Raw genomic sequence first — 26,510 nt, forward strand, 5'->3', positions numbered from 1 at the left:
TCAACAGCAGAGACTTCAATCATCCATCTCAAATTCCCATCTGGAAATAAAGGTCAGTGCTCCATGAGACAGCTGACACGTGCTGGAGCTCACAGAATGTTTGAGATCCGCTGGGTAGCACAGCCTGCTGAGTACCTTTACCTTCTCTAGCCCTTTGCTGTGGGAAGAAACCATAAAACACCTTCCAAGTGGCCTGAAGTCACACACAGCTTACTGTGGTACCACCGTCACCGTGCCTGCTGTTGGCTCCACCAAGAGCCTTTTGCCCAGCTCAGTCCTGTCACCATCCAGGCCATGAACTGACTGGGGGAGAGCACCAAACCTCACCAATAAACTCGTGCAAGAAGACCAGGGAGGCGATGTAGCAGGAGAGGCTGAGCAGCTCGGCCACGATCATGAGCCAGTGCCACGTCTGGATCGTCAGCGCCACCATCAGCAGCTCGGTGAGGATCAGGGAGGTGAAGGAAATGGCAACGATGTGCACAAATTCAGATTCAAAGAGGAGGAGAGCTCCATACATGATGATGCTACCTGCAAAGGGAATGGAAGCGTTTCAGTCAAACGCCAGGCTCAGCTCTAAAACCCACAGTTAGGTCTTGGAAAGGCTGAAACAATCCTGTCTCGAGGCTGTTTGTCATGAAACCTGATGAACGTAACGACAACGAATCAGTTACTATTTAGGAGACAGAACTGAGGAGAAGACAGGGAAAAGTTACAGCAGAGGTACCTAAAGTTTTCTAACAGTCTATCATATTCATAGGCACATGGAGATAGGAAATTAATACATGCTGTTTTGGCAACTGGAGATCTCTAACATCATGAAACTCCATCCTCCCACAAAAGCACTTGGTCACTACTCAGAAGCTAAAAGATATCCAATTCTTCTATATCCAACCACACTGCCTCGGTGCCAAGAGGCAGCCAAGTGTTGAAAAGCTCAGTGGATACAAGTGAGCCCCAATTTGCACAGCCTGGGCCGAGATCTCTCCCCTTTACACCTCCCCCTGAGAGAATCCCATGAAAGCTCTGCTGAGGAGGCATTGTTTGTGCTCCTCTCCTGCCTGGCCAGGGCTCTCTCCAGGCCACCTGCACAAATAACTCATGTGAGCAGCATGAGTAATCCACACCGACATCCATCACCAGGGCCGCCTCCGGAAGGGAAAACCTGCGAGGGAACCCAAGCTCCAGCCACAGAGTTCAAACCCGGCTGTGAACTTTCCAAACTTTGGGGCTGCTCAGGTTTTGGTGGGGCTCATCTCTGCTAGCAACTGGCGCCGTTGTTTGGCCGCTGGTGGTGGAGCAGAGCGCTGGTGAGGTCACTTGAACCAAAGCCTGTAACCAGAGAGCGCTCTGAGCTCAAGGAGGAATCTTTCCTTCCCCCCTCGCGCATCACCCTCTGGCTGCAGCCTTCCACCCCTTGGGAGTGTTCTCTCAATGGATTTGCCAGGGTGGTACTCAGCATCCCAAGCCTTTGACCCCTGTGTTGTAGGACTCCTGCGATAGATCTCAGGAAATAAAGCTGAACAGAGATTTTACACTCCTGCATTCGCTCCCTGATGGCAACATCAATTAAATTCGTTAGAGTTACCTGCTTGTTTTGACCCCTTATTCTGAGTCTTGTTGATAAAGAGTTTTGGAAAACCAGGAGTTTTGCCACTTCAGCTTTTAGCTCCACATTATTGACCTGCTTTCTACAATTCCCTGATTAATGCCTATAGAGAGCATTTGAGTTTGAGGGTACTTGATTAAAAAAAAACAAGACAAAATTAAAGAAAAGACCTTCCTAGATATATACCCAAATTACTACATCCACTGCTGAAACTGCATTGTAATTAAGGCGTTTACTTAATTGCTTTAGCAGCCTAATTAGAGTGTATGAGATATAATCAAGAACATGAGCTCGACTCTGACCCTGAATTACAGATGCCTGTGAAGCAACGAGAACTATTGCCACTTCCATTTCCGGATAAAATACAGAAGGCTACAGATGCTGCATTTTCCAAGCAGACAAAAACCTGGAAAATCCCTAGATTGGAGAACTTTCCCCAAAATCCACAGGTTGGAGAACTTTTCCCAAAAGAAGGGGCGAGTCACGAGCTCTGCTCTGCAGCTGGGGCAGCTACAGCACTGCAGGGAACTTGCACAGAATGTCAGTGGATGGTTCTGATGGGAAGAGGGACAATGGTTTGAATTCTGCATCACAGGGTTGACCAATTACTGCCAATATTTGGGTTTAGATAATTTTTTCCCTTTGGTGGCACTACCAGTATTTTCTGAGACAAAAAAAAAAATCTATTCGTCACCGCAAGGACACTTTGGGAAATTCATTTCGTGCCTTGATTAACTTCCTCCAATACCCAAACTTAGACAGTCACACACACACTACAACATCTAAAGGCACAAGCAGAAGTTGATTTCTTACCTTGATAAATGCTTATCAAGACCCAGATTAAAAACGTTTTGTATGACAACGGTCGTCCCTGGGTGGGGGGGAAAAAAAAGACAAAGCTCCATTGGGGTTTTAGTCTACGAAAATTCACTTATTGATCAACTTAGAAATTAACAACATCATTGGAAGGTGATTTGGAAAGAATATGAAATAAAACAAACCAGGCAGCCCTGTGGCAGTGCCCCTTTATTCTCATTTTTCTGGGGGCACGAAGGGGCTGTGGAAGCTCAGGGCTCCCCCAGCACAACCTGGCCCTCACTGCACACACAATTAATTCAGCTCAAAGGTGCCTCGGGAGTTCAGTCACTGCTCTGGGAAATATGCGTGTACACACGTTAATACTGTATTTCTAGACACACACAAATCACCCTCATATTGAAGGCAGATAGATTTTTAAAAACCCATCTCCAGCCAACACAGCCATACCAGCACAAAACCCCCTATGTTTAGACCAGGCCTAAGGATGGCTGAAGAATTAGTGGTTTATGACATAAGAGACAACATCCAAGTGAAACCAGATGGAGACTTATTGAGGCTCTGGAAAAACAGGCTGTGCTTCTCAGAGTATCTGTTTAACAGGAATCCTTGAGGGAAAGGATCTGGGGAAGACTCAGTCCACCCTTTCCTTCAACTTAGAAAGATGTTCCCAGGGAATAATACTGCATACTCCAGTTATTCAAAACATTTTCCAGGGAGGAAGAAAAAAAAAAACCATTTAAAAAGAACCTAAGACAAGATTTACCTTCCTGATCTTTCTGTGGTAAACGTAAAATAAAGTTTTCTTTGTCTAAGGAGAAGGAGCTGACTTAGGATGTTAAAGCTACAAAAATGGCCCAGCAAGCAAACCTTCAGATCATGCTCCAGTCAAATTCCTATTGAAGAAACTCTGGGATAACCTCCTGCCTCCATCAAATGAGCACGTCCCTTCCCCTCGTCCCTTTTCTGGCTCCAGGACAGTGCCAAATCCCCAACAATTTCTCTTTTCCCTTTATTATGGAACAAAACAGTAACATTAAATCCCTAGAATTTCCCACAGAATGGAGCTTCTACTTGCCCAGCCGTTTTTAATAAATTGCATTTCATGCAGCATTCAATAAACAACTGCCAGGAATTCTGCTCCTATCTGCTGATTCAAATTTGACTTTAACAGAATCTTGCCTGGAAATGCCTGATAAAAGTTCTGGGTCTCCTGGCAGTAGATTTGACTTTACACATTTAGAGCTCCAAATCAAGATGAGGATCTTGCCTCAAAGCAAAACACACAAACAAGAGTCTCCCCCCACCTTGAGAAGATCTTTGTAGAGCTCTGGGTACAACATTGCAACTTCGGATTTCACATCCTTGTCCAGGACAAGAGAAAACACGGGGAACATGGTGTAAATTGTGGAGTACCTGGCAAGAAGGCAGGAGAGCAGTAAATTATCTCAGGTGGAGGTGAGCACACAAGTGCTAGGCTCCAGAAAGGAAATGCAATATTCTTCAAGTGCCCCATAATGTACACATCATAGAAACTGGAAAATGGAGCACACCAGAGTTTTACAGGCAGGAAAAAACCATCAGGATTGGTTTTCTGAGGGACTTTTGATCAGGAACACTCACTTGTGTGAGTGGTTCAAATATTGCAGTGGGTTATTAATGGAGCCAAGGACTGACCTGTGCCCATCCCAAAGTCTGCTCTCAGCTCAGGGTCGATTCTGTTTGCATCAGAAGGCAAATGGAGACGAATTTGCTGGTTTATTAAATTATTTACTCAATAAATTACAGCTGCAATCTCCTTTTTTAGGCAGTTTCTGGACAGGAACTAAGGGTGGGTTCTCCCTCCTCCTGGCACTGCCTCTCACAGACACCAGCCCGGAACTGCCCCTCTGCTTTTTACTGGGATCAAAGGAACATTCCTGGAGGATGGGCTGCTTCACAAAGCGGACAAACCTCCTGCTGGAAAGGTTTCTGGAAGTGTCTGCTCTGGGAAGGGACAAGGCTCCCATGCAGCTCCTGAAGCAGTGCTGTGAGCAGAGTGGAGATGTGCATGCCTTGCATTTTCATCAGCCCCAAAGTGCTCATGGTGCAGAGGTTTTCCTCATTACCAGGAAAAAGCGAGCTCTTACCCAATGATGAGGAAGCCTTGGTAGAGGGGAACCGAAGCAAAGTAAAATACTGATGAGAAAACAGCCTAGAAAAGAAAAGAGCTTTTTAGGCACTGAGACACTGCAGTAAAAGTAACAGCTTAAAAATACACTCTGTTCAAACTGGAGCATTCTTGCACTGGGTTCTCCCAGCTCCTGAAACGAAGACAGACTAATGGAACATCAACCCTTTGGAGCAGTTGCTGGTATTTGTCCAATACCAGGAATTTTCTCACGTGTTTTCATATCAAAAGTAACAACCCTCAAGTCCTAACCCACGAGAATTTTCAGGGGAAGAACTAGCAGCATTCCAAATGAGACACAGGACCTTCCCTTTATGATTTGGCTTCCCCCACCTCTCTCTTTGAAAAGCCCCTCCTGGCAGCCCCTTTACCTGCATGGTGCTGATGCAGAGGCTCCTGTGGATCACAAACTGGCTGAGGGCTGCAGACCTCTTGTAGCTGTTCCTTCCGTGGACCATGAGCAAACGACCCAGGTGCTTGAACTGGGTGATGGAGAAATCAGCTGCCAGCGATGCCTGCTTCCCTTCCTGGCAACGAGAGCAAGGACAGGAACAGTGAGATCGTTTCTGCACTGGAAACAAAGAATATCGTGTTATTCTGGAGTTATCACTGACAGAATATTTGCAGTATGTTAGCTGAGGGAGAGCATTGCCTCAGTACTTCTCCTTCCAATGAGGGTTTTAAGCAAAGAGCAAAAAAAAAAAAAAATGAGGAGAATTCCCATTTGAACCTTGGCCTCCAATTCTGAGCAGCCTCTGGATTGTGATTCACAACACACACGTTAACGTGACACTCCTGTCAAGGCAGGGCTGAACACAAATTCCCAGTCTCAGAAGTTCACACAAGTTTGGCCCACTGCAAGCGGAGTCTGTCTGCTGCTGCCAATCCAGCCCTGCAGCTCCACACAGCTCCAGGTGCAGGAATCAGAGCTCTAACCCAGAGTTTGTTTTGCAAACCAATATAAACTCTTTTTAATTGTGCATCTCGGGTATATCTTATCAGTGTAATTATAACTCCAGCACTTGGAGCGTTAAAATCCCCCCAAACTAACCATGAGGGTACCAATTCAGGGATTCGGCCATGAACCAAACAATGAATTAGAACTCCCTTTATCAGCACTCTCCTTTATAGCCAAATTATTCCTCGTGATAGGACTACTGGTCTGATGATGATTCTTGTGGGAGGTTGTTCCCTTTCTTGCACAAATGTCTGAGGATTCATTTAAGAGTTGCTTGAAAACTGGCCACAGAAATTCTCATGAACCATGAGGTAATCTCACCTTTCCTTCAACTCCAACACCACAGTCAGCCTCCTGAATCATGCTAACATCATTCCCTCCATCACCTGCAGGGCAGAGCACAAACAAAACCGGGAGTTAAGCAACAGGGGCAACCTGCAACCTCACCAAAGTCATCTGCACCACGCTGGAATATTATGAGGAACACTTAACCCAATCAACAAAAGCAAGATTTTAACCAGGAATGATGAATTTAAGTTCTTAGGTTTTGTTTTAATAGACCCCCAGGTCAGTGATGGACGTATCTCACTTGTAGGTGGTAGCATTGTACCTACAGCGCTGAAACAAAGCTCACAGATTAACAGTGGCACTTCACCTGATCACCTTCAAGATCTCCTTTGCACAGATGCCACCTGAAAGGGTGATGAGGAGCTTGGCATTGAATTTCCACGTGCAAAACTTCAACCGCCTTCTCTATCACGCCACAAAACCCTCGCTGCCTAAATCACCACTCCCAGGTGGTATGAGATGAGTGAGACTGTTCACCGAGCTGGAGGAACCGCAGGTGCCATTCCTTTGGTCAGTTCTGACTGTTCCCCTAACAAGGAGGAGCTGCAGGTGCCATTCCCCGCGGCCAGAGCCCCCAGGCTGCCCACTCACCCACGGCACAGGTGAGCTTGCCCGTCCTCTCCTGCAGCAGCCGCACGATCTGCGCCTTCTGCGTGGGCGCGCAGCGGCAGCACACCACGGCCGGGCACTGGCACGCCAGCTCCATGAACTCGTACTCGTAGTACTTGAGGCACACCTGGGTTACACACAGCACACACCTGGGTTACACCTGCTCTCTGGGCACTGGGGTTACTCCAGCCCAGCCTCTGGCGCCGGCCCTACCTCCAGAGAGTCCCCCGAGATGACCAGGGCGCAGTCGTGCTTGCGGCGGAAGGCGTTCAGCTCCAGGTGGGCTTCTCCTCGGTTTGTCACCTGGGGGAGGATGGAAGTGAGCAAGGTGCGCTTCGCTGGGGTGAGAAAACAGCAAAGAATCCCAGAGGGAACAGAGGAGACACAGCCAGGACAGGCAGCACAATGAGTGAGGGCACGCAGTCACAGAAACAAAAACTCGGGGTAGAAAGCTGGGTGGAAGGAATAAAAATACCCCGCTGGTGTTTTTATTTATCACCCGGTTGTGATGTCACACCCCTCCTGACCCAGAGCCTGGCCCCTGGAGAGAAGGGCTGTGGGTGTTACTCACTAGTCTGAATATATGGATGTCCTGTGTCCGTGTCACCAGATGAGCGTTCTTGGCTGTACACGTGGCTGTCTCCAGCTTATCCCCTGTCAGCATCCACACCTAAAATCCAAACATTTCATGTGTTAAATAAAGCTTCACCACCCCGCCTGCAGGACCTCTGCAACTACCACCTGCCCCTTCAGCCTCATAAAAGGACTGTGAAAAACACACATACAAATTATTCTTTAAAAAATCCCTCTTTTAAAACACGCAAGAAAATCCTCACACGTGAAAGAAATCAAAGCTCTCAAAGAGGCTGAGACACAAAGGAAGTTACAAACTCTGTGCAACATTTTTCCCACCTGCAATATTTCAAGATTTCTGCTGATAAACCCACGAAATGCAAGTTTAAAAAAAAAAAGTGCATTTGTGTGTTAATGTGTCCCTCCCTGGCCGTTTCTCAGCCGGGCCTGGCTGCAGAAAGATCCCTCCTGGCCCAGCCTGAAATGTGGATGATGCAACTGGGGTTAGCTCAGTGCTGATGTGTACGTCTGGAACACACTGACTTGGTTGAGGTCGGGGTTTTTTTTTTAGATTTTTTTTTTCAAAAATCTACACTGCTCCTTTTATTTTGTGCTGGTGAGGGGAGGGAGTTAGAAAGCAATGTCAGCAGCAATGGCTGGGAATTCTTTCTCCACTGTAAATACACTCCCAGCGAGTTTGGTTTTTTCCACTGGTGTTTTCATCCTTTCAAGACACTGCCCAAGAATGCTTAATGAGAAATACAAAAAACCTTTAAGAAAATCCCAAAACATCAACAAAAAAAACCCCCCCCAAACAAGCAAAAAAAAAAAAAACCCACACAAAGACTCATTTAATAATCTGAGGTCGGAAAGAGATTTGATCTTAACAAGATGGTCCCTGCCATGAACTGCAGGATAGGATCCCCTTCAGTCTGGATTTACTCCTCACATGCAATGCCCGGGTGGACACTGCAGGGCAAGGAGTGCTCAGCACAGCCCACACCCCGCACCAGCTCCAGCCAAGGTGAGGAGAAAGGGAAGAAGGAAAACCCTTTGGAGAAAGGGAAGAAGGAAAACCCTTTGGAGAAGGGGAAGAAGGAAAACCCTTTGGAGAAAGGGGAAGAAGGAAAACCCTTTGGAGAAGGGGAAGAAGGAAAACCCTTTGGAGAAAGGGAAGAAGGAAAACCCTTTGGAGAAAGGGAAGAAGGAAAACCCTTTGGAGAAGGGGAAGAAGGAAAACCCTTTGGAGAAGGGGAAGAAGGAAAACCCTTTGGAGAAAGGGAAGAAGGAAAACCCTTTGGAGAAAGGGGAAGAAGGAAAACCCTTTGGAGAAGGGGAAGAAGGAAAACCCTTTGGAGAAGGGGAAGAAGAAAAACCCTTTGGAGAAAGGGAAGAAGGAAAACCCTTTGGAGAAAGGGGAAGAAGGAAAACCCTTTGGAGAAAGGGAAGAAGGAAAACCCTTTGGAGAAGGGGAAGAAGAAAAACCCTTTGGAGTACAACATCAGTGAGGAACTCTGATTCCCCTGGTCTCCCTCCTCCGGTGAAGTCTCTGTCGTTTACAGGGATGGCCCCAAAGAAAAAGCACTTTTGGAAGCTCGTCCCAAGCACTGAATTCCCCTTCCTACCTCAGCCCCAAACACACAGCCCTGCTCTGAATTCACAGCACGGCTTCAGATTTTTGCTCACTTCGCAACTTAAAGCGGAGAAACCACAACCAGGACCTTTCACCTACTTTTCTTACCCAAATCTGAACGTTTAATCCATTTTTTTTTCCCCTTTTGCAAGGCTAACAGGGTGTTCAGAGTGAGAACCTACACAGGCACCACAGCAGCTCCCTCACTGCTGAGCACAGCTCGGGCTGTAGGTGTGGAGTCAGAGATGCTGGAGCCCAGAAAGCTGGGGGAAAAAAAAAAAAAATCCAGCCCCTGATTCCCTTGGCTCAGACTCCCCTCTAGTGGCTACTGAAAACGTGGATATCCACAGCTCCAGGCCCAGCACGGGGGTTCATGCGCCACAAACCAAACACAGCCACACCTTGGTTCATGCAGCTCCCTGAAAAAAGAATTGCCCCAAAGCCTCCTCTTGGACCCCAAACTGTGCCCACACCATTCCTCTCTCTGCAGGAGGAGCCAGAGCATGTGAGGGGACGAAAAGCGCAAGAGGTGACACACTCGTGTGTTAACATTTACCACTTGCAGCACGTTCTGCTCCCAAAGTGATGTTTAAAACCCTCGCAGGGCCCCCCAGCTTTGAATTCACTGCCCGTGGGGCGGTGCAGAGGGTCCCAGTGCTCCTGCTGGGGCAGCCCGGGGTGAGGCAGACCTTAATGCCAGCGTTCCTCAGCGTCTCCAGCGTGGGCCTGACGTCTGTCTGCAGCTGATCCTCCACGCCAGTGAGGCACAGCAGCTCCATCTCCATCTCCAGGCTCTCGATGACCGTGGCCACCTTGAGGGAGCGGTCGTGCACGCTCAGCTTGGCCTGGACGTAGCGGGCCTGGGGACACACACACAGCAGGGTCACAGCCCGGCTTTGGGGACACGGGGGGAAGCTCTCAGCCTCCCTCCGTGGCCTTCCACCCGCTCCAGGGAAAGGTGTCCCTGGGTTACATCGCTGTTACTACGCCCTCCTCAATTCCCACCCGGGCAATTCTGGTTCCACGGTTCAGAGACAGAACCTGCCAGGGCTGGGGAACTCGAGGTGCCTGGTGCAGAGCGGGGTGGAAAATGCCCCAGGGAGCTGCTGCTGCTGCTGCTGGTGGGCAGCACAGGGCACACAAAGGCACGGCAGCAGCTGCAGGGAGCCTGCAAGCAGCTCCCTCCCACCACAGGCAACACTCCTAGAAACAACGGCACCAGGGAACCCTGAGCGGTTCCAGCAGCACATCCCCGCATTCCCTGAGCAGTTCCCATTCTGGATAAGCCCTGGGCAGAGACACAAACCCCACACACGGAGCCCCTGCTGCCAGGGACCTGCCTGGTTTATATGCTGGTCATTCAGGAGCTGCTTGGGAGGGTCTTTGCTGGGATAAACACTTCACACCTATCACTTGCAGAGCAACTTTGATTAGAAGAATATCGAGACATTTTAGAACAAATACAGCAGAGCTGGGAGGTGAGAGGCAGCACTATCACAAGAGTTTTGTGAGAATCACTTCAGTGATTGATTGTTCAAAAACAAACAAACAAACAAACAAACAAACAAAAACTTACTTCAAAGTCTTGATACTGCTCTTCTGTCAGAGACTTCTTGGCCACAACAAGGACCCTCAGGCCTTCCCGAGCCATGTTACCACACTGCAAAGAAGGATGACATCGTAAACCATAAACTGCAGCTCCACTGGAATGATTTATGCACGGCAGGGTGGAGATGGCAGTGTAAGATAGCAGGTTAAGAAAATAACCATCCCATTTGAGCAACCCCAGCGAGTCTGCAACATCTGATAAAGCGCATGAGAACCTCGAGAGGAAAGAGGGGATCTGCAATGGCTTGTGACCCAGCCCAGTGATCAGGAAGAAAAATGTCCTCTCTGCTACACCAGGGTGGCAAAAACAACCCCACTGATTAAATTTTCTGTCTCTATGTAAAAGGGCACAAGGCTGTGATTTGTAGATTTCACATCTTGGGCAACTGACTCTTCAAAATATGACCAAGTTATTATTATTTCTCTGAACACCGGAGAATCAGTAACTGCCCCATCCCTGGCAGTGTCCAGGGCCAGGCTGGATGGGAATTGGAGCTCCCCGGGAGAGTGGAAGGTGTCCCGGCTCATGGCAGGGGTGGAATGGGATGAGATTCAAGGTCCCTCCCAGCCCAACCCATTCTGGGATTCCGTGAACTCAGTGCCACCACCACTGCCAACCTGACAAACACAGCCCGGTACAAAGCTGCCAAATGTCGTTTTGAAATCAGACCCTCCAGGCTAAAACAGATCCAAACACAGAATCAAGCCCAGGACAAATCTGGTGAGTGTCAATCAGCTTGGAGCAAAACCCATCTTATTCACAGGACTTACTCCACATTAAATATGCTGAGCTCACCCTCATTCCTATGGATATAATCTGGCTGAGCACTAACCCAGTGAATTCCCAGGATCAGTGACCCTGTGGCTGGCAGATGTTTCGGCATTTAGGTATCACCTGCTGCAGCGCCTGGCCAGGGGCTGCCCTGGAGCAGTGTTGGAGCCCTGGGCACTGAGAATTCCAGGCTTTCTGTGCTCACAGGCACTGACCCCCAAGCAAACACTGCATCCGACCTGAGGCCGTGGAAAAGGCTCCCAAAATTGAGTGACAGCACTAGGACTGGGGGTGTGGAGTTTGGATAGAAGTGTGTGATAGCACAGGGTGCAAAACTTAAAAGTTTAAGGGTTTAAAATACTGTAACGTATACATAAAGTGAGATGGAGGTTTTAGGGCAGAGGCTGAGTCCTTCTTTTTCACCTTCTTCTCCATGGGTCTGGGTGAGATTTTGTAACTGGATGGAAAAATCCACATCGGGGGCCACGGGGGGTTGGTTATTGGGTTGAAAGTAAAAATAATTTAGGTGTCATTTCTTAATTGGACAGTTTATCCTTAAAGTGCCTTGTAGAGAGTGAGATGGGGCCATTTTTGACCTTGTTAGCTAGAAGTGTTGTAGCACTCATAGAGACCGTAACAGAGATAAGAATTAATAAACATCTGAGTCCAAACAAGAGCATTTAATCCAGACTCTGGCAGAAAAAAAAGAAGATAAAAAGCAACGTTTCAGGGCTGCAGGGCTGCCCTCCCATACCTCCTCCTCCAGCCAGTCGTTGTACTGCACGATTCCAGCCATCACCACATCTGCCCCCTTCATGTAGAAGGTGATCTCTCCTGTGGATTCATCCTGCAGGGACAACACAGCAGGCTGAGCTGGGGCAGCATTCACAGGGAGTGGGGAATTCTCAGCACTGCAGGCACAGGGTCGTCTGCTCTGGGGCAGGTGGAGGGCCACCAGCTCAGCTTCTGCTCTGGGGCCACAAAGAGATGCCTGCACCATTGCATGTCAGTTCCTCACGGCAGGAATGAATGCTTTAGACAAGGAGGATCGGCTTTTTTATCAGCATCTCACACAGACAGACCCTTCCCAGGCCTGAGTGCCCGCTCCTCCAGAACAACCCTGAGCCCTCACCTTGAAACTTGACTCCCTGCTTACCTGAAACAACAGAACAGATGCACAAAGCCCAGCAGAGTAAAAACCACTCGGATTTACCTGCTCTGTTACACCACATGGAATAAGCATAATTAAAGCTCATGCTTGCCACAGAAGGCTTAGATTGCTGCCTGCCTTATCTGACACAGGGAGTTTATAGGCTGCAAGCAAAGCATATTTACATTCCCACAAATCAAAAAGTCCCCTCTAAGCAGGCAGACAGGTAAGGAGGCCACAGCTCTGAGTGCTACAAGCTAATGGAAACCCTGGCAATTTCCTCAAAGGAGACGAAACAAAGAGTAAGGGACAAACTGCCCTGTAAACCGAGACGGCCACCAGGGATAGCAGGAAAACAAACTTCAATGCAAAAGCAAAAAGCCCAGGAAGGTCTGAAATAAACAGCTGGGAAGGAAGTGGCAAAAGTACTTTAGGAATAAGAGAAAGGAAAGAAAGGCAAAGCGGACACTTCTTCATTCTCTTGCCTAATATTTGGGTCAGTCTGTTCCACCATTACAGAAATTAGTGGTTCCTACACATGAGTAAAAGCCCCAGGTTCTGTGGCACTGGCAAAACAGAGTTTAAATCCATAGCACAAGAAAAAAACAATTGGCAAAATGTAGCACCTGATGTGGAGACTAAGACTGCAAAGAAAACAAGTGTCTTTGCTGAGGAAATTAAGAAGTAGCCAAGGAGAATGAAGCTCCTTTGCTGAATATTTTTGCCAAGCTCTCAGAGGTATTCACAAGGAAGATGCTCATAATTAAGCCCAAGTGTGGTTTTCGATGTCCTGGAACATGCAGCCCCCACACAGTGACACACATCCCACATGCCCAGAGGAAAACGGGTGTCACTCTTCCCAAACAACCAGAACCTGCTTAAATAAAACACACCACTCCTGGCAGTAGCCAAAGGTAAAGGTTTATCTACGAAATTATTTGATTAAAGAGCGTCTAACAACATCTCTGTAGGAAACTGAATAAAGACTGCACTTCCCGTGCTGCAGAGCTGGCTTAAGATAGTTTAGATTTTTTTGTCCAATATAAATACTGTATCAGCTATCTCCTTGCCTTAGTCATTTCCTCTGCCCGAGTTCAGGAGGAGGTTAGTGCGTTCTCAGATCATGGCAAGATCGCTCTATAAATCTGCACACAGGTTTGCCAGTTACATTGTTTTGGGGAAGCATCTTTTTTCCACCACGCTCTGCCTCTGGCCACGGTTCAAAGGCTCCTTTCAATTCCAGATATGACAATAGCACTATCTCTGCTCTGCAACAAAGATCATTCCACATGGCTAAGGGGAAAAAAAGAAAAAAAAAAAAAAAACACGCAGAGAAAACGAAGAATGGAAAATATTGTGGTCAAACAAACAGGCCTTCTTCAAAGAGGAAGATAAGGCAGCGCACACCATGGTGAGGAGGCTGCTGGGGTAGGACAGGATTTCTTAGAACTGAAATAATCAGGTACAGAAACGACAGTTGAGCGCGAGGAAACACCGAGATATTGCAAAAATATCCCAAACCAGGCAACAACTGCACCTTGCTTTCACCATTAACTACTGCTTGATTTGCTAGAGGTTGTGTTGAAGGAGATTTCTTCCTCAGGGCAGAGCAGAGAGGATGTGCAGGGAGATGGCGCCTGCAGGGCCAGCACTGCTGGGCTGGACACAGGAACCTCTGCTCTGGCAAAATTCCCACAGGGGCTCTCAATAGAAAAACTGCAGTTTGTAAGGACAGGCAATACCTGTGCAGGTGAGCAGAAATGGTTCCCGTTGGGTTCTGCTCCCTGCAGTGCTGAGTGCAGCTGCACCTCCCTCCCTGGTGTGTTTTCTTCTGGATGCTTCATGCTGCTCTCCCTCCCCCCGTTTGTGTTTTTTAAACAAGCAGCACAGTTTAGGAGATGCACTGGAAAGGTGAACACCCTTCGAGTCGCGGATCAAACCAAATGCAGTGCCCACACACACATGGATGTTTAATTAAAGCAATTTTTGCTTGCTAACTACCTATTTATAAACACTTTTTTTTTTTTCTTTTTAATGGAAATTCCAACCCTGCTTGAAGATATTATTTTGGACTATTACAGAAATGTGGCAAAGTAATACCCAGCCTCAACACTCAACCCTGATTCTGCACAGGGCACATCCGGAGCTGGTTTGAGCAGCTTAGAGCAGCTGAATGGCTACAAAATAAAAACAATTCACAGAGAGGGACCAAGGCTTCTTTAAAGGTATTTACAGACAGGATCCAGGCCTGATGTTGCTCCCACTGACCACAAGTGGGAGTTTCGCTGGTTTGGCCTAAAATACAAACGGCAAAATCTAAACAGAGAAATACAGGCTAGAAACCTTTTTATTCCTAGAAGGGGAGAAGATAAATAATAGGTAATTAAAAAGGAAGAAACTTCAAATCAAAGCAGGGAAAAGGAAAAGGAGCACTGTTACATTCATGGTAAGAAAATTTCAGGGCATTCACTTCTGTTGAGCATAGAAACACAATTTAGTGAAGCCCACCCTGGCTTTGATGGTTTGTCCAGCTCTTACACCTTTTATCAAAGAGCATTTCATCAAAAGCTTGCACTTGCAATAAAAGCAATGGGGAGGGAGATTCTTCAGTCCTCCCTTTACCATTGATAAGACTTTTATTCTGGGTCGTGGAAAGATTGCCTGGAGTCTCCACATAATTTTCATTACAGAAGTAATTAATTTGAAGGATTTACACTTGCTGTACTGAGCTGGACACACACTGCACTTTTTGCAGGTGTCCCCTGCAGCACACGGTGTTTGTGGGAACACTCAGTGTATGCTCGATGCATCCTGTGGATCTCTGAAGTCCCAGATTTCACACAGGGAGTACTGTGTACCCTCAGCTCAGCCTCTCAGCTCACCTCCCCTCCATCCCTGCTCTTGGGCCTGGGCTTATACTCCGAATCTCCCAAGCGTTTCACCTGCTGTGCTGCCCAGGGAGGGAGTGCCCTGCTGGGTGCTCTGGGCGACACCTCTGGGCAGGGGGGACAGCCCAGGTGAGCCCTGGGTCCCTGCCAGGTGTGAGTGTCCCCCCCAGTCCAGGTGAGCCCTGTGTCCCCCAGGTGTGACTGTCTCCTCCAGGTGTGAGTGTCCCCCCCAGGCCAGGTGAGCCCTGTGTCCCCCAGGTGTGAGTGTCCCCCCCAGCCCTTACCCTGACGATGATGCCCATGCGTTTGCTCTCGTAGGTGAAGGGGAAGATCTGCAGGATGGTGAAGTTGAGGATGTGCCCCCCTGGGCTCCTCAGCTGCACTGAGGACTGGTCTCTGCCCACCAGGGTCAAACCCACGCTCTCTGTCCACTGCACCAGGGCCACCTGCGAGGAGAAGGACACGGTGAGGGCTCCTGCCACACCTCCCGAGGCAGAGAATTCATCAGTCATTAATTGTGCTATCAAAGAGATCCACTGATGCACACAGGTGCTCCTCCACGGCTCTTCCTAGCTGCTCTTTCCCGATCCAAACCCTTCTTGCTAGTTTCTGCAGGGTTTGGGCAGCCCAGCTGTGGCACTGTCCTTGTGTCACCTCCCTGCTTCAGCTGCCACGTTCCACTGGACACCAGGAATTTCCCCAGGGAAAGGGCGCTCAGGCCTTGGAACTGCCCAGGGAGGTTTGGAATGCCCATATTCCTGGAGGTGCCCCGGGAATTCCTGGAGGTGGCCCTCAGAGCTCTGGGCACAGCTTGGACTCGATGGGCTAGGAGGGCTTTTCCAATGGAAATCATTCTGTGATTTTGATCCAAAGGACAACCCTCAGCAAGGGGCAGGCACTGGAATCCTCCACCCAGCCCAAGCCTCCTTGGGCACGTCAGGGAAACCCCTCTACAAACACTTGGTTTTGGAAAGAGCCATCCCCCAGCTTGCTGTCTACGAAATTAAGAATTCAAAACGATGCCTTCACCCTGGATTTACAATTTCAAAGCCAGAAACACTAATGCAGCACATTAAAAATTCATTTTAAAACAACCCAAACAAAACGAGCTCCGTGTTATTCTCTGTGTGTTCAGCAGTAACAGCTCATCAACAAATTTCAGCGATTTTGCAGTGATCAGCAAGACAGCTGAGGGCTGGCTCAGACACTTCTTAGCAGAGAAGCCTTCCCACTAAACATTAAAAAATTTAAAAAATCGCCCCCAAGAAAGCCCTCAGATTGTTCAAGGTTTAACTGAGCTGATGTGAGCATCATTTTGATTGCAGCCTCTGCTATTTCAGGACCTACAAAACTGAGTTCTCTACAAGCTTTCCCTCAATTGCAGCCAGAGCCATGCCAGAAGACCAAAGCCTTTATTTTGTTTCCCTGAGAAGGCCCCGGAGTGCCCAGCTCAGCTGACACATCCATCTCAGCCTGAGCTGGCTGGGATTTAACTCCAGAAGCTGTCTGGGCTGTAACAGATGGAGCAGCAGCTGACACCAGCCCATCTATCACGGGCCCCCAGAAAGGATCAAGGGATACTTTCCCTAAACAGACATGAAATACTGGAAGTGTCTTACAGTGACATTTTCAAAGGCACAAGAGTGCTGGGCACATGGTTGCTGTCGACTTGGAGGTTAATTATCCCTTCTGCCTTTCAGGCTCTGCCTCCGCTGCCTCGAGGGATCTCAAATACCTCCGTGAAAAATGGAATTGATTTTGGAAAAATCACATACAAGAGACACAAATAAAATCAGAACCTGTAAATACTGGCACTGAGTTGAGATTTTATTAATGAATTGATACAATTGGGACTAACGGAGCTTTTGTGAACTCAGCTCCTTTTCATCCAAAAGCTTAAAAGAGAACCTGAACCAAACTTTTCCTTTCATAAAGCAGTCTTAAATTGTCAGATTAAAAAAAAAAACAAATGTAATTGAGTTGGCTTTGCCTTGAAAGACCTTTAAGTCAATTTGAATCAATATTTGGCTTAATATTAACAAGTTTGTGCAGGCTTACTCACAAAGATTATGACAAATCAAAGGCTCTTTCAAGCTTATCTTTCTCGAAAGTTTCTTCAAGCTGTCCTCAGTGCATTAAAGTGTGCAGTTAGATAATCCTCCTAGCAGCCTCCCAGAGCTTGGCTCTCTAATACTCTGGTTAATAAATAATTATTGGGAATTATTCCCAGCATGATGCTGCGTGGTGTTCAGCCCTGGCTGTTCTTCTGCCTGTGCTGGTGAGCTCCAGAGGCCTGGAGGTGCAAACCTCTGCTCCCAGCTGCTGTTAAAGCATCTCCTTTGCACAGACACCTCCTCCCTTCTCCCCTGCCAGCATCCCACTGCAATCCTACAAAGCTCTGGGCAGCAAATCCTCGTGCAGAGGGACAAATGGATGAGCAGCACAGCAGACGTGTGGTCCCTGGCACCAGGAACACTGACAGCTCCTCTGGCAGTGACTGGGCACTGGGGTGGGATGGAGTGGGATAATGGGATGGGATCCATGGGATGGGAGCCCTGGGATGGGATAATGGGATCCCAGGGATGGAATAACGGGATGGGGTGGGGAGCACATCCCTGCTCCACGTCCGACAGAACAGGTTCGCTCTGCCCCCTACAAACACGTCACTCAAGGTGCTCTCAGCCACAGCAGAAAGATGAGAAATACTCAAGATGCAAAAGTCTATTTACAACTTAGAGGAAGGAGAATTGAGAGCAGGCTTGAAATCCCTCACCTTACAGGGAGCCCACGCTCAGTGATGAGGGAAATCAATGAAGTCCCCGCCAGCATTCTGCAGCTCCAATCAAGCCAGGCCTGATACAGATCTGAGCATTTCAAAGCACAGCAGCCCCAGCACAGTATCCTCCAACTCCGCTCCCTCCGACAATTAAATTACCCAAGCCACCACTGAAGTGGATATCGACTAATAAATTTCATTCTAAAGAGACAAATTGATCCTTGTGTGCCATGAGCTGCTCTGCAGGGTCCCCTTCGGGTTGCCTAGGCAGGCAGACAGCAGGCAGAGACCAATTGATCCCACACCCTTTCATGTCCTGGCAGCTGCCGCCGTTGTCAGGGTTAGAGACTGTTTGCCCAGGAATCCCAGGCACCCTTATCTCTGATCAGATTATATCTATTTCATTTCCCCTGTTAGTTACTGTATGCCTACAACTGACAACTGGCTCGCAGAGCCCCCAAGGCTGTAACTGATACCTGAATAAAGATACTTCAAGACTTCTAAATGGCAGCGTGCACAGGAAACAAATTTAGGAAATCCTGCTTTCTGTTACAGGAAATGGATCCTGTGCCAACTGGTAGAAATTACCCTTGCTGTTAAAGTAAAGAGAATACGAGTTTTTGTACTCATTTCATAAACTGACCTTCCCTGCCACGGCAATATTTTATTGATATAGGATTTCAAAGGCTGGCTTTAACAGGAGTCCAAAGCCATTCCCCTACAGGGAATGTTATTTAACAGCATTACTCCCTTCTCAAGGGCTCCACTTGTGCAGCTCACGCATTTTTGTACCATCTAGGATGACATACAGAGCACAGCTAAATAATATTTGTATATCTAAGACCTACAGACAAGATTTCCTCAGTGCAGCAAAGCATATCTGGTTTCTGAACCTGCTGTAATTCTCTACTTAAGATATCACAAGAAAGGAAAAAAAGAATTTTAAACAATAATCTTGGAAGGATTAGTTATCATGCTATAGTAAAACAAATAAACAATATCCCCTGGGTATTTCAGACAAATTGCTGTGTAAATATTTTAAAGACAGAACAGTATAGAGAGTAAAAGAAAAATCACTGACTTCAATATATATCACAGTATATATGTAAATAAACAGAAATCTTTGCCAAAATAGCCTATAAATGCTTTAGGAGGGGGAAAAAAAACCCCAACTTAGATGCAGATGACAAAAATCGCCATCTGGAAATCATTCAGAACTCATTTCAGTGCAAAGGCAGTTGCTTTCTGTACGTTGCCTTTTCAGGGGAGGGCAACACCTTCAGGAGGAGAGGAGCAGGGAACAAACCCTGCCCCAGCCCATGGGGACAGGACACCCACGGCCTGCCCAGGGAGGAGCTGCTGGCACTGCCCTGCAGCCACAGCCACGCAGGGGGCACAGCAGAAACGCAGCTTTTGGACAATGCACAGAAAAAAATGAATCTGTACAAATATATATGAGATTAATGATTTGCCTGCTTTGGGAGGAAAACAATAAAAGGACTGTTTTGAATGTATGCAAATATGCAAACCACCTCTGTGCCAGACTTCCAGCAGCACAACACTCCCAAAATCCTCACACAGCTGGGCTTCCAACGAGTGCATTTAATTCCGTGCAAAGCATTTCTCTCACAATGAGGCACGCCAGCTTCTCTTCTGATGGCAAAGGTGGGAAGGTTATCATCAGAGGCAAGGCTGCTTTGTTGGAGGCAATACGTGGAAGAACCCTTTGGATGTTGTCAAAAGGGTGATTTGATCTCACACTGTCAGTGGGATTCTCAGGGGAAGTCTCAAACTCCGGTGTCTCTCCGGCACAGAGCAAAGGTAATTGTACAAATTAATAGAAAGCAAAAGGTGTAACTTTTGTTGCACCAATAACCAATACATGAAACTCCATTTTATTCCTCCTGTCCTTGTCACAGGAGGAAACAACGCTATAATTACATTTCCCAGATTTTGCAGGGGGTGGCAAACAGCACTTAAACTCGAAGTCCTGCACTGAACTTGATTTCTCAGTGCTCAGGAAAAGTCTCCAGTGAGTCTCTGCAGAGCTCTAAAGCTTCTTCTCCCCACTGTGCCCACCTGCACAGCCCTGGCAGAGAACTGGCAGGGCCCAGCTCTGCTCTCAAACAAACCCTGTGCACTTCAGTCCCTCCCCAGAATTAACCTGGGCACCGGCTCTGTCCACCTGCCCGTGGGACGTGCCACGGTCACGGTGATTTACAGCTTTTCACTGCTCTGGGAGGTCACACACCTCGCAGAGCTGAGCTGTGGGAGCATTCCAACCCTCTTCCACAAGCTGTCCTCCCCCAGCCAAGATAAGATTGCTCTTAATTCACCAAACGCGGTCAGAGGGATTCGAGGCGCTGAAATGAAAAACGCCCCCTGGACAGAAGGTGCAGAACCAGGGGCAAAATCCTGCGATGCAGAGGCTGACAGAACAGCCAGGACACCAGCCTGGAGAGGCAGAACAGCTGAGAGGACACTTAGGGTCTATCCGCAGCTTATCAGAGCAATAAATGCATTCAAATGTTGTTGGAAGCCTGGGCACTGAGAATTCCAGGCTTTCTGTGCTCACAGGCACTGACCCCCAAGTAACCACTGCATTGACCTGAGGCCTTGGAAAAAACTCCCAAAATCGAGTGACAGCACTGGGATTGTGGGTGTGGCGTTTGGATAGAAGTGTGTGATAGCACATGGGGGAAAACTTAGTTCAAGGTTTTAGGATATAGTAATATATATAAAGGAAGATGGAGGATTTAGGGCAGAGGCTGAGTCCTTCTTTTCACCTTCTCCTTCATGGGTCTGGGTGGGGTTTTGTAATTGGATAGAAAAATCCACATTGGGGACCACAGGGGGTTGGTTATTGGGTTGAAAATAAAAATAATTTAGGTGTAATTTCTTAATTGGACAGTTTATCCTTAGAAGGCCTTGTAGAGAGAGAGGTGGGGGCCATTTTTTACTTTGTGAGCTAGAAGCGCTGTAGCACTCACAGTTTTGTGAGACTGTAACATAGATAACAATTAATAAACATCCGAGTCGGAACAAGAAACATGGTCTGGAGCGTTTCATCCCGATTCTGGCAAAAAAAAAGAAGATAAAAAGCAACAAAATACCATCCCCTTCACTAAACCAGAGCGTTTCCCCTGTAGACTCTGTGCATTTTTTGAGTTCTTTCCAAGGGAAACTTTTCAACAGTTTCCTTTTTCTTAAAACAACCTTATGCAAAACATCACATAAATAAACAATATTCTTTTCCCATAACAACAGGTGCTGTTTGCTATTTCTGTCCCTTAGCTAATAGAAGAGGCGTCAGCCCTGTGGATCAATAACCAATAATTAGCGCAGGCCGTTATAAAAGGGCCGAATAAATCGTAAATAAAACTTCCTGATTTCTGCCGCCTCCTGACTGGAGCATCTTTATTCTGTGCCCTATTACGACATTCCCCCAGGCAGCTGAGGGGTTCTTCCAAGGAAACACGTGGATAACCCCACTGACCTCGTCGGGGCTGGAGGCCTGGTACACCCGGCAGGAATCCTCGTAGTGTCGCTCGGCCTCGGCCTGGTCGGTGACGCCGTTGGACTCGTAGACGGGGGTGACGTTGTGGCACAGGGCGATGGCCTTGACGGCCTCGTGCACGCGGCTGCTCATGGTGCGCCTCACCTTGGTGGCCAGGGACAGCCCCTTCACGGCCGGGGCCTCCTGCGGCTGCTGGGGGACAGGGGACAGCACAACGGCCTCTTACCGCGGGGGAAAATAGAAAGTTTAGCGTTGTTTTGGTCGTGTTTCCCTGTTAAGTGTTTGCAAAATCCATGGAGGAGGTCTTCACAGCAAGGAAAAACTTACTTAGGGGACTTGTGGGAACGCTAAAAATCCCCTCAGGGAAACTTCCAGGCTTTGCCCTGGAAGGATTCGCCGTGGAGTTTTTCCTGCCTAGGCTGGAAGAGAAGACTTCCCTCATGGTGTCTTGCAGAACGACTGCCAATTTACCTTAGGTTGGTAACTTCATTGTCAACTTCCCCACTGGCTAGCTGACCCTGCCCACCCCAATTGTTCATCCCTCATCCCCCCGGTAGGTTTTCTGCCCCTTGCCCTGCTGTTGTACCACCCCTGTGCCCTCAGACCACTGGTTCCTAACTCCTCACTTAACCACCGAGCACCACATGTCGCGTCTTCTGTCCCCGACCCCTTTGCCATGCAGAAATAAACCCCGCTGGAATTATATCATACAGGAGACCCTTTCTGATTTCCTCTGCTGAGGGGTGTGTGTGTGAACATGGACCCCAAACGGCTGCTCCTGTGGCCTGCTCTGAGCAGCTGCTGAAGGAGATGTTTTGAGAAGGGAGCAGCATTTCTCCGTCCTGCCATGATGTTACCGTCTGGGTTCAGTTTGTGCAGACCCTGCAGAGCCGTGTCCGCACAAACCAGACACACTCACCCCACACCTTCACTCGGGCCACCCCCGGGAACACTCCAGGGCAAACCAGCTCCTGGAGCATTGCCCCTGAAAGGCCCCAAAAGATTTACCCAAGTTTTGGGACAGCACAGCAAGAAAAAGCCCCTTTGCTGCAAATCCCCCAAAGGGTGACACACCAACCTCAAAAGACTCAGGGAAACCACTTTCCTACTCCACAAAAGACCAGTGGTCTGGGAAATTTAGAGTCACTTGGGTTTCATGTGCAGGAGAATATAATTGGTGAAAACACGAAACAGATGACTTGTATGGAGCTAGAAAATCTTAATGACATTCATTTATTTTTTAATACTATTTTTAGTATCAGAATGGGAGTCTTCAGATAATTGCACAATTACTAAATTATCCCAGTTGAAGAAGGGACACCCAGTGATCCAGTTTCCTGCTCTGTTAACCTTTAGTGTCAAGAGGACAAAAGTTTCACTTCCAGGTCAAAGGGCCACAACATGGTAAAAATAAAAGCAAAGAATAAGAACTACAGTTCAAAATGAATCATTGCCAGCAAATGCTTCTCATTATAAGGAACCTCACTTGGTAATTATGAAAGTTTTATGAGACATATCCATTACCAGGGTAATTCCACACGTTGTGTTCCACACTAGTGACTAGGACCCGTAAGATTTTCAAATTTAGTACCACTGCTCATCAGCACTGCCGCCAAAATCCAACAGCAAACCCTGGGCTGAAGCGCACTCAGTCACTGCTCACACACTGGACTGGTCAGTCCCCCAAATGTTCCTGACAAATATTGGACACTTGGGCAAATAATTAACCAGTGGTCAAGCTTTCTCTAGAGATTCAGTATAAAATGAAGGTAAATAAAGCTGAAGTCTGGGGGATTGTAATTTGGGGTTTTTTGTTGTTTGTTTGTTTGTTTGTTTGTTTTTCCAATACAATTCTGTAATTTAAGGGTCTCAACACCAAGAGAAGAACCAAATCCTAGGATGGGGAAAGACAAGAGATAGCTGGATATCTAAATAAAAGTTATTTTAGACTCAGCCCTCAGCAACAGGACACAGGCACACACTTAGACTTGCACGTGACGTGAAACAACCCGCAGGACGTAATGAGCAACCACAACATTAGTTATGCATGAAACATCAATGACCTCCAGACTTTCCCAAAAAGCAGCTCTCGAGCAGATCCCCACCACATTAACTCACCATGAGCCCAGAGATGTGGAAGACTTTTGGGAACAGGGATTGGGGAAAGCAGTGAGCTGTACCTGGGTGTAAATGCTGAATATGTGGCTCTGCACCTCGTCCATGGAGTCCAGGCCGTAGGCCACCGTGCCCAGGTGGAGCCTCTTGAAAACCATCTCGTTCTGGGTGAGAGTCCCTGCGAAAAGCAGCAGCACGGGGTGGGAACAACACCCCCAGTTCCCCAGCACACCTCCTGTCCTCTGCCTTGAGCACAGACAAATCTGATTTTTGGTCAGCAGCTGAACCTGCACAGCCGAGGCTGGCACAAACCCCAACACCAACAAACCCGAGTGCTCATCCTCCTGGGAAGTGGGGGAGTATAAAAAACAATGAGATTCACCTCACAGTCAATGCCAGGAGGGGCTGCAAGCATACTTCTGGTCCCACTGGAACCAAAAAAAATTGGAAACAACTCCAGTGGGACGAGGACTTTATGTCCAACGAGGTTTTTCCTTACAGCTCAGGCCTTCGATTCAAGCTCAGCTTCAAAAGTGTAAGGACAGCAGCAGAGAGCTTCTGCCTATATATGTAAGTTATCTTACCCTGGCTATGAAAACTTGCTCTAAAGAGTTGATTTAAATTTTATTTTTACCCTCAGCTTTTGTTTTAATAGCGTGCTTAAAGCATTCCTTCATGTAGTATAATATTCCTGCCCTACCTTACTTACACCGCGTTCAGAACAAAAAAAAAGCAGAGCTTTTTTCAAAAACGGATTAAATCGTATTGTCAAAGCGACAGGAAATGCATATTTCTTCCAGTCCAAAGAAATCTCACATTATCCCCTTCTCCTGGCCAAAACCACAACAAAATCCAAACAACATAACCATGACTCAAAGCTGTATTTTCTGCACCAATACCTGTTTTGTCTGTAAGCAGATAGGAAATCCTGCCCAGCTGCTCAGGGATGGTGCTGGACCGAACCACAGTGCCAGGGATTTTGGAATCCCTGCGGATCACCCAGCTGTACACGATCTTCCCCATGTCCAGATTCACACGTAAACTGCACAGGAGGAAAGAGACAAAAAAAGGAAAACAAGAAGTATCACCGGGTAAACTTAAAATCACTGTGAGCTGCCACAGCGCAATAAAGGACAGCGAGTCCCACAGTGAAGATGAGGTGCCAAAGGGGAGTTTCAGCAGAAGTTTATTCAAAGCCAGTGCTCTGGTGACAAACGCAATTACACTGTGATTCAAGGACAGAAGATAAAATTACAGTGAGAAGATTTGGTTTGAGGGGAAGGTGGACACGGAGTAAGGACAGCGATGGATACCAGAGAGCAGATTAAAAATGGAGCTGAAATGAATCCCAGTCCTGCACCCAGAGTAAGTTACTAATACAGTACAATTTCATATTAAAGTTTCATTGCCCTCCAAATGCATTCTGTACAAAACACGCTCCTTTTCCATTTTTTGCTCTGTTCTTACCACAGTAACCAGGCAGTCCAAACACTGAGAGAAGGGAATTTAAATGCCTAATCCACAGCCTGAGCCAGTGAATGGGTTAATAAATCGAACAAATTCAGCAGAAACAACAAAGCAATTCTTATGTTTGAACAGTAACTTCATTTCTACTTCTAGCCTTGCTCAGCTGTGAAATGAGGAGCAGATAAGAGTTCAGTGCCTGTCTGGGCTGGAAGCAAGGAGGAACACACAGAGCAGGCAGAGTTTTGCTGGGAAGCACCAGCAGCTGTCCCCTTACCTGATGGGAATGATGTTTGAGAAGAGCAGCAGGAACCTGATGATCTGCAGGTACCAACGGCCTGCAAAGTGCTGAAGGGCCACCATGACCAGGGACACCACCACCAGAGCCCCAAACAGGATCTTGGTGAGGCAGTTCACCTCCAGATCAAAGAGGCCAATCTGGAACAGCAGCACAGAGAGATCTCAGGCACACAGGTGAGGAAGTCAGCTCAGTGGAATATTCACAAAGGAAGTGAACTGTCATTCCATCCAAGGAGCTATTCCCCACTAGCCAGCTTCTCTCTTCTTTTAAAACGCTACAAACGTATTTAAATTTATAATCAATACTCTTGCCAGCTTATTAAATGAGGTTTCCATCCCTTAGAAGCTCAGCAGAGGATGCAGAGGTGTGAGAGGACTCACGCTGCCAAAAGCTGCAGGCTGTGTAAACACCCCTGCCCCGTGTCTTAGCTTTGCTACAACAGAAGAATGCAGCAAAAGAAGCTTTTCTATTCTAACTGGGACTGCCTCATTATAAACATACAAAACAAGGGTTTTGACAACCTCAAAAAAGTGAGAAGACACATGTATAATAGGATCAAAAAAAAAAAAATCAGGAGAAATAGGTTCTGTTATGGCAACTACCTTAAATCACAGGCTGGAAAATATGAATTATTCCTATGAGGTTGTCCCTGTAGTGTGCACACAGAGTATTTGGAAGGATCTTCTCTTAAAAAAGGATCCATTTCTGACCCTTGTTATTTGTTACAGACCTGTTTCTTCACCATACCTTACTTCTCGGGTTGGAAGTGTTCATCACACTGCGCAGCTCCCTCCCCGTGTAGAGGACAACTCCCACCACAGTACCTGCACACACAAAGGTTTTCTCCATAAAAATACTGGTCAGGTGGAGAGGAGTTTCAGCAGGCTAATTTCAGAAATTCAAAAGGCTGGAATGTGCCGCACAACACCTATGAAAACACAGACTGGAACAGGAAATTGCCTCCCAGTAATTCAGCCTCAGGGTTGGACTTGACGCAGCATCACAGACTCCATCAGCTCATGGGAAGAGCAGCCAGCTTTGCTCTACCTTCCCTGACCCCCTTTAGATCCACCTGTCTCTCAGCACTGTAAATAAAAGTTGGTAGGGATGGAGGATTTCTTGGATTTCCTCCCACAACTTGAAATCCCACTTTGGTGCTGCCTTCCACCAACTGTGTGTCAAAATTAAACCAGCTCTGGGCTG

The 26,510-nt window shown here is 47.5% G+C and overlaps 1 protein-coding gene across 2 annotated transcripts in view; it reads right to left on the minus strand.

Moving 5' to 3' along the window:
* Positions 1-26,510, minus strand: part of ATP9A (ATPase phospholipid transporting 9A (putative)) — a 49,089-nt gene that overhangs the window by 4,804 nt on the left and 17,775 nt on the right. The window contains exons 10-27 of one of the 2 annotated variants that reach the window (XM_066198647.1): positions 26,055-26,131; positions 25,284-25,444; positions 24,442-24,584; positions 23,608-23,720; positions 21,407-21,616; positions 15,419-15,580; positions 11,851-11,943; positions 10,293-10,376; positions 9,406-9,576; positions 7,082-7,180; positions 6,724-6,813; positions 6,493-6,637; positions 5,875-5,939; positions 4,967-5,122; positions 4,555-4,619; positions 3,733-3,841; positions 2,423-2,480; positions 328-531 (exon numbers count right to left, since the gene is read on the minus strand). In XM_066198647.1, the coding sequence (XP_066054744.1) occupies positions 328-531; positions 2,423-2,480; positions 3,733-3,841; positions 4,555-4,619; positions 4,967-5,122; positions 5,875-5,939; positions 6,493-6,637; positions 6,724-6,813; positions 7,082-7,180; positions 9,406-9,576; positions 10,293-10,376; positions 11,851-11,943; positions 15,419-15,580; positions 21,407-21,616; positions 23,608-23,720; positions 24,442-24,584; positions 25,284-25,444; positions 26,055-26,131 (2,205 nt within the window). Of the gene's footprint in view, positions 1-327; positions 532-2,422; positions 2,481-3,732; positions 3,842-4,554; positions 4,620-4,966; positions 5,123-5,874; positions 5,940-6,492; positions 6,638-6,723; positions 6,814-7,081; positions 7,181-9,405; positions 9,577-10,292; positions 10,377-11,850; positions 11,944-15,418; positions 15,581-21,406; positions 21,620-23,607; positions 23,721-24,441; positions 24,585-25,283; positions 25,445-26,054; positions 26,132-26,510 lie in introns of both variants that reach the window. The other variant, XM_066198645.1, reaches the window with a different exon arrangement.

This window comes from Chamaea fasciata, unplaced genomic scaffold (genome assembly GCF_029207755.1).
Source record: "Chamaea fasciata isolate MVZ Bird 193981 ecotype frontalis unplaced genomic scaffold, bChaFas1.0.hap1 SCAF_17, whole genome shotgun sequence".
Classification (NCBI taxonomy): Eukaryota; Metazoa; Chordata; class Aves; order Passeriformes; family Sylviidae; genus Chamaea; species Chamaea fasciata.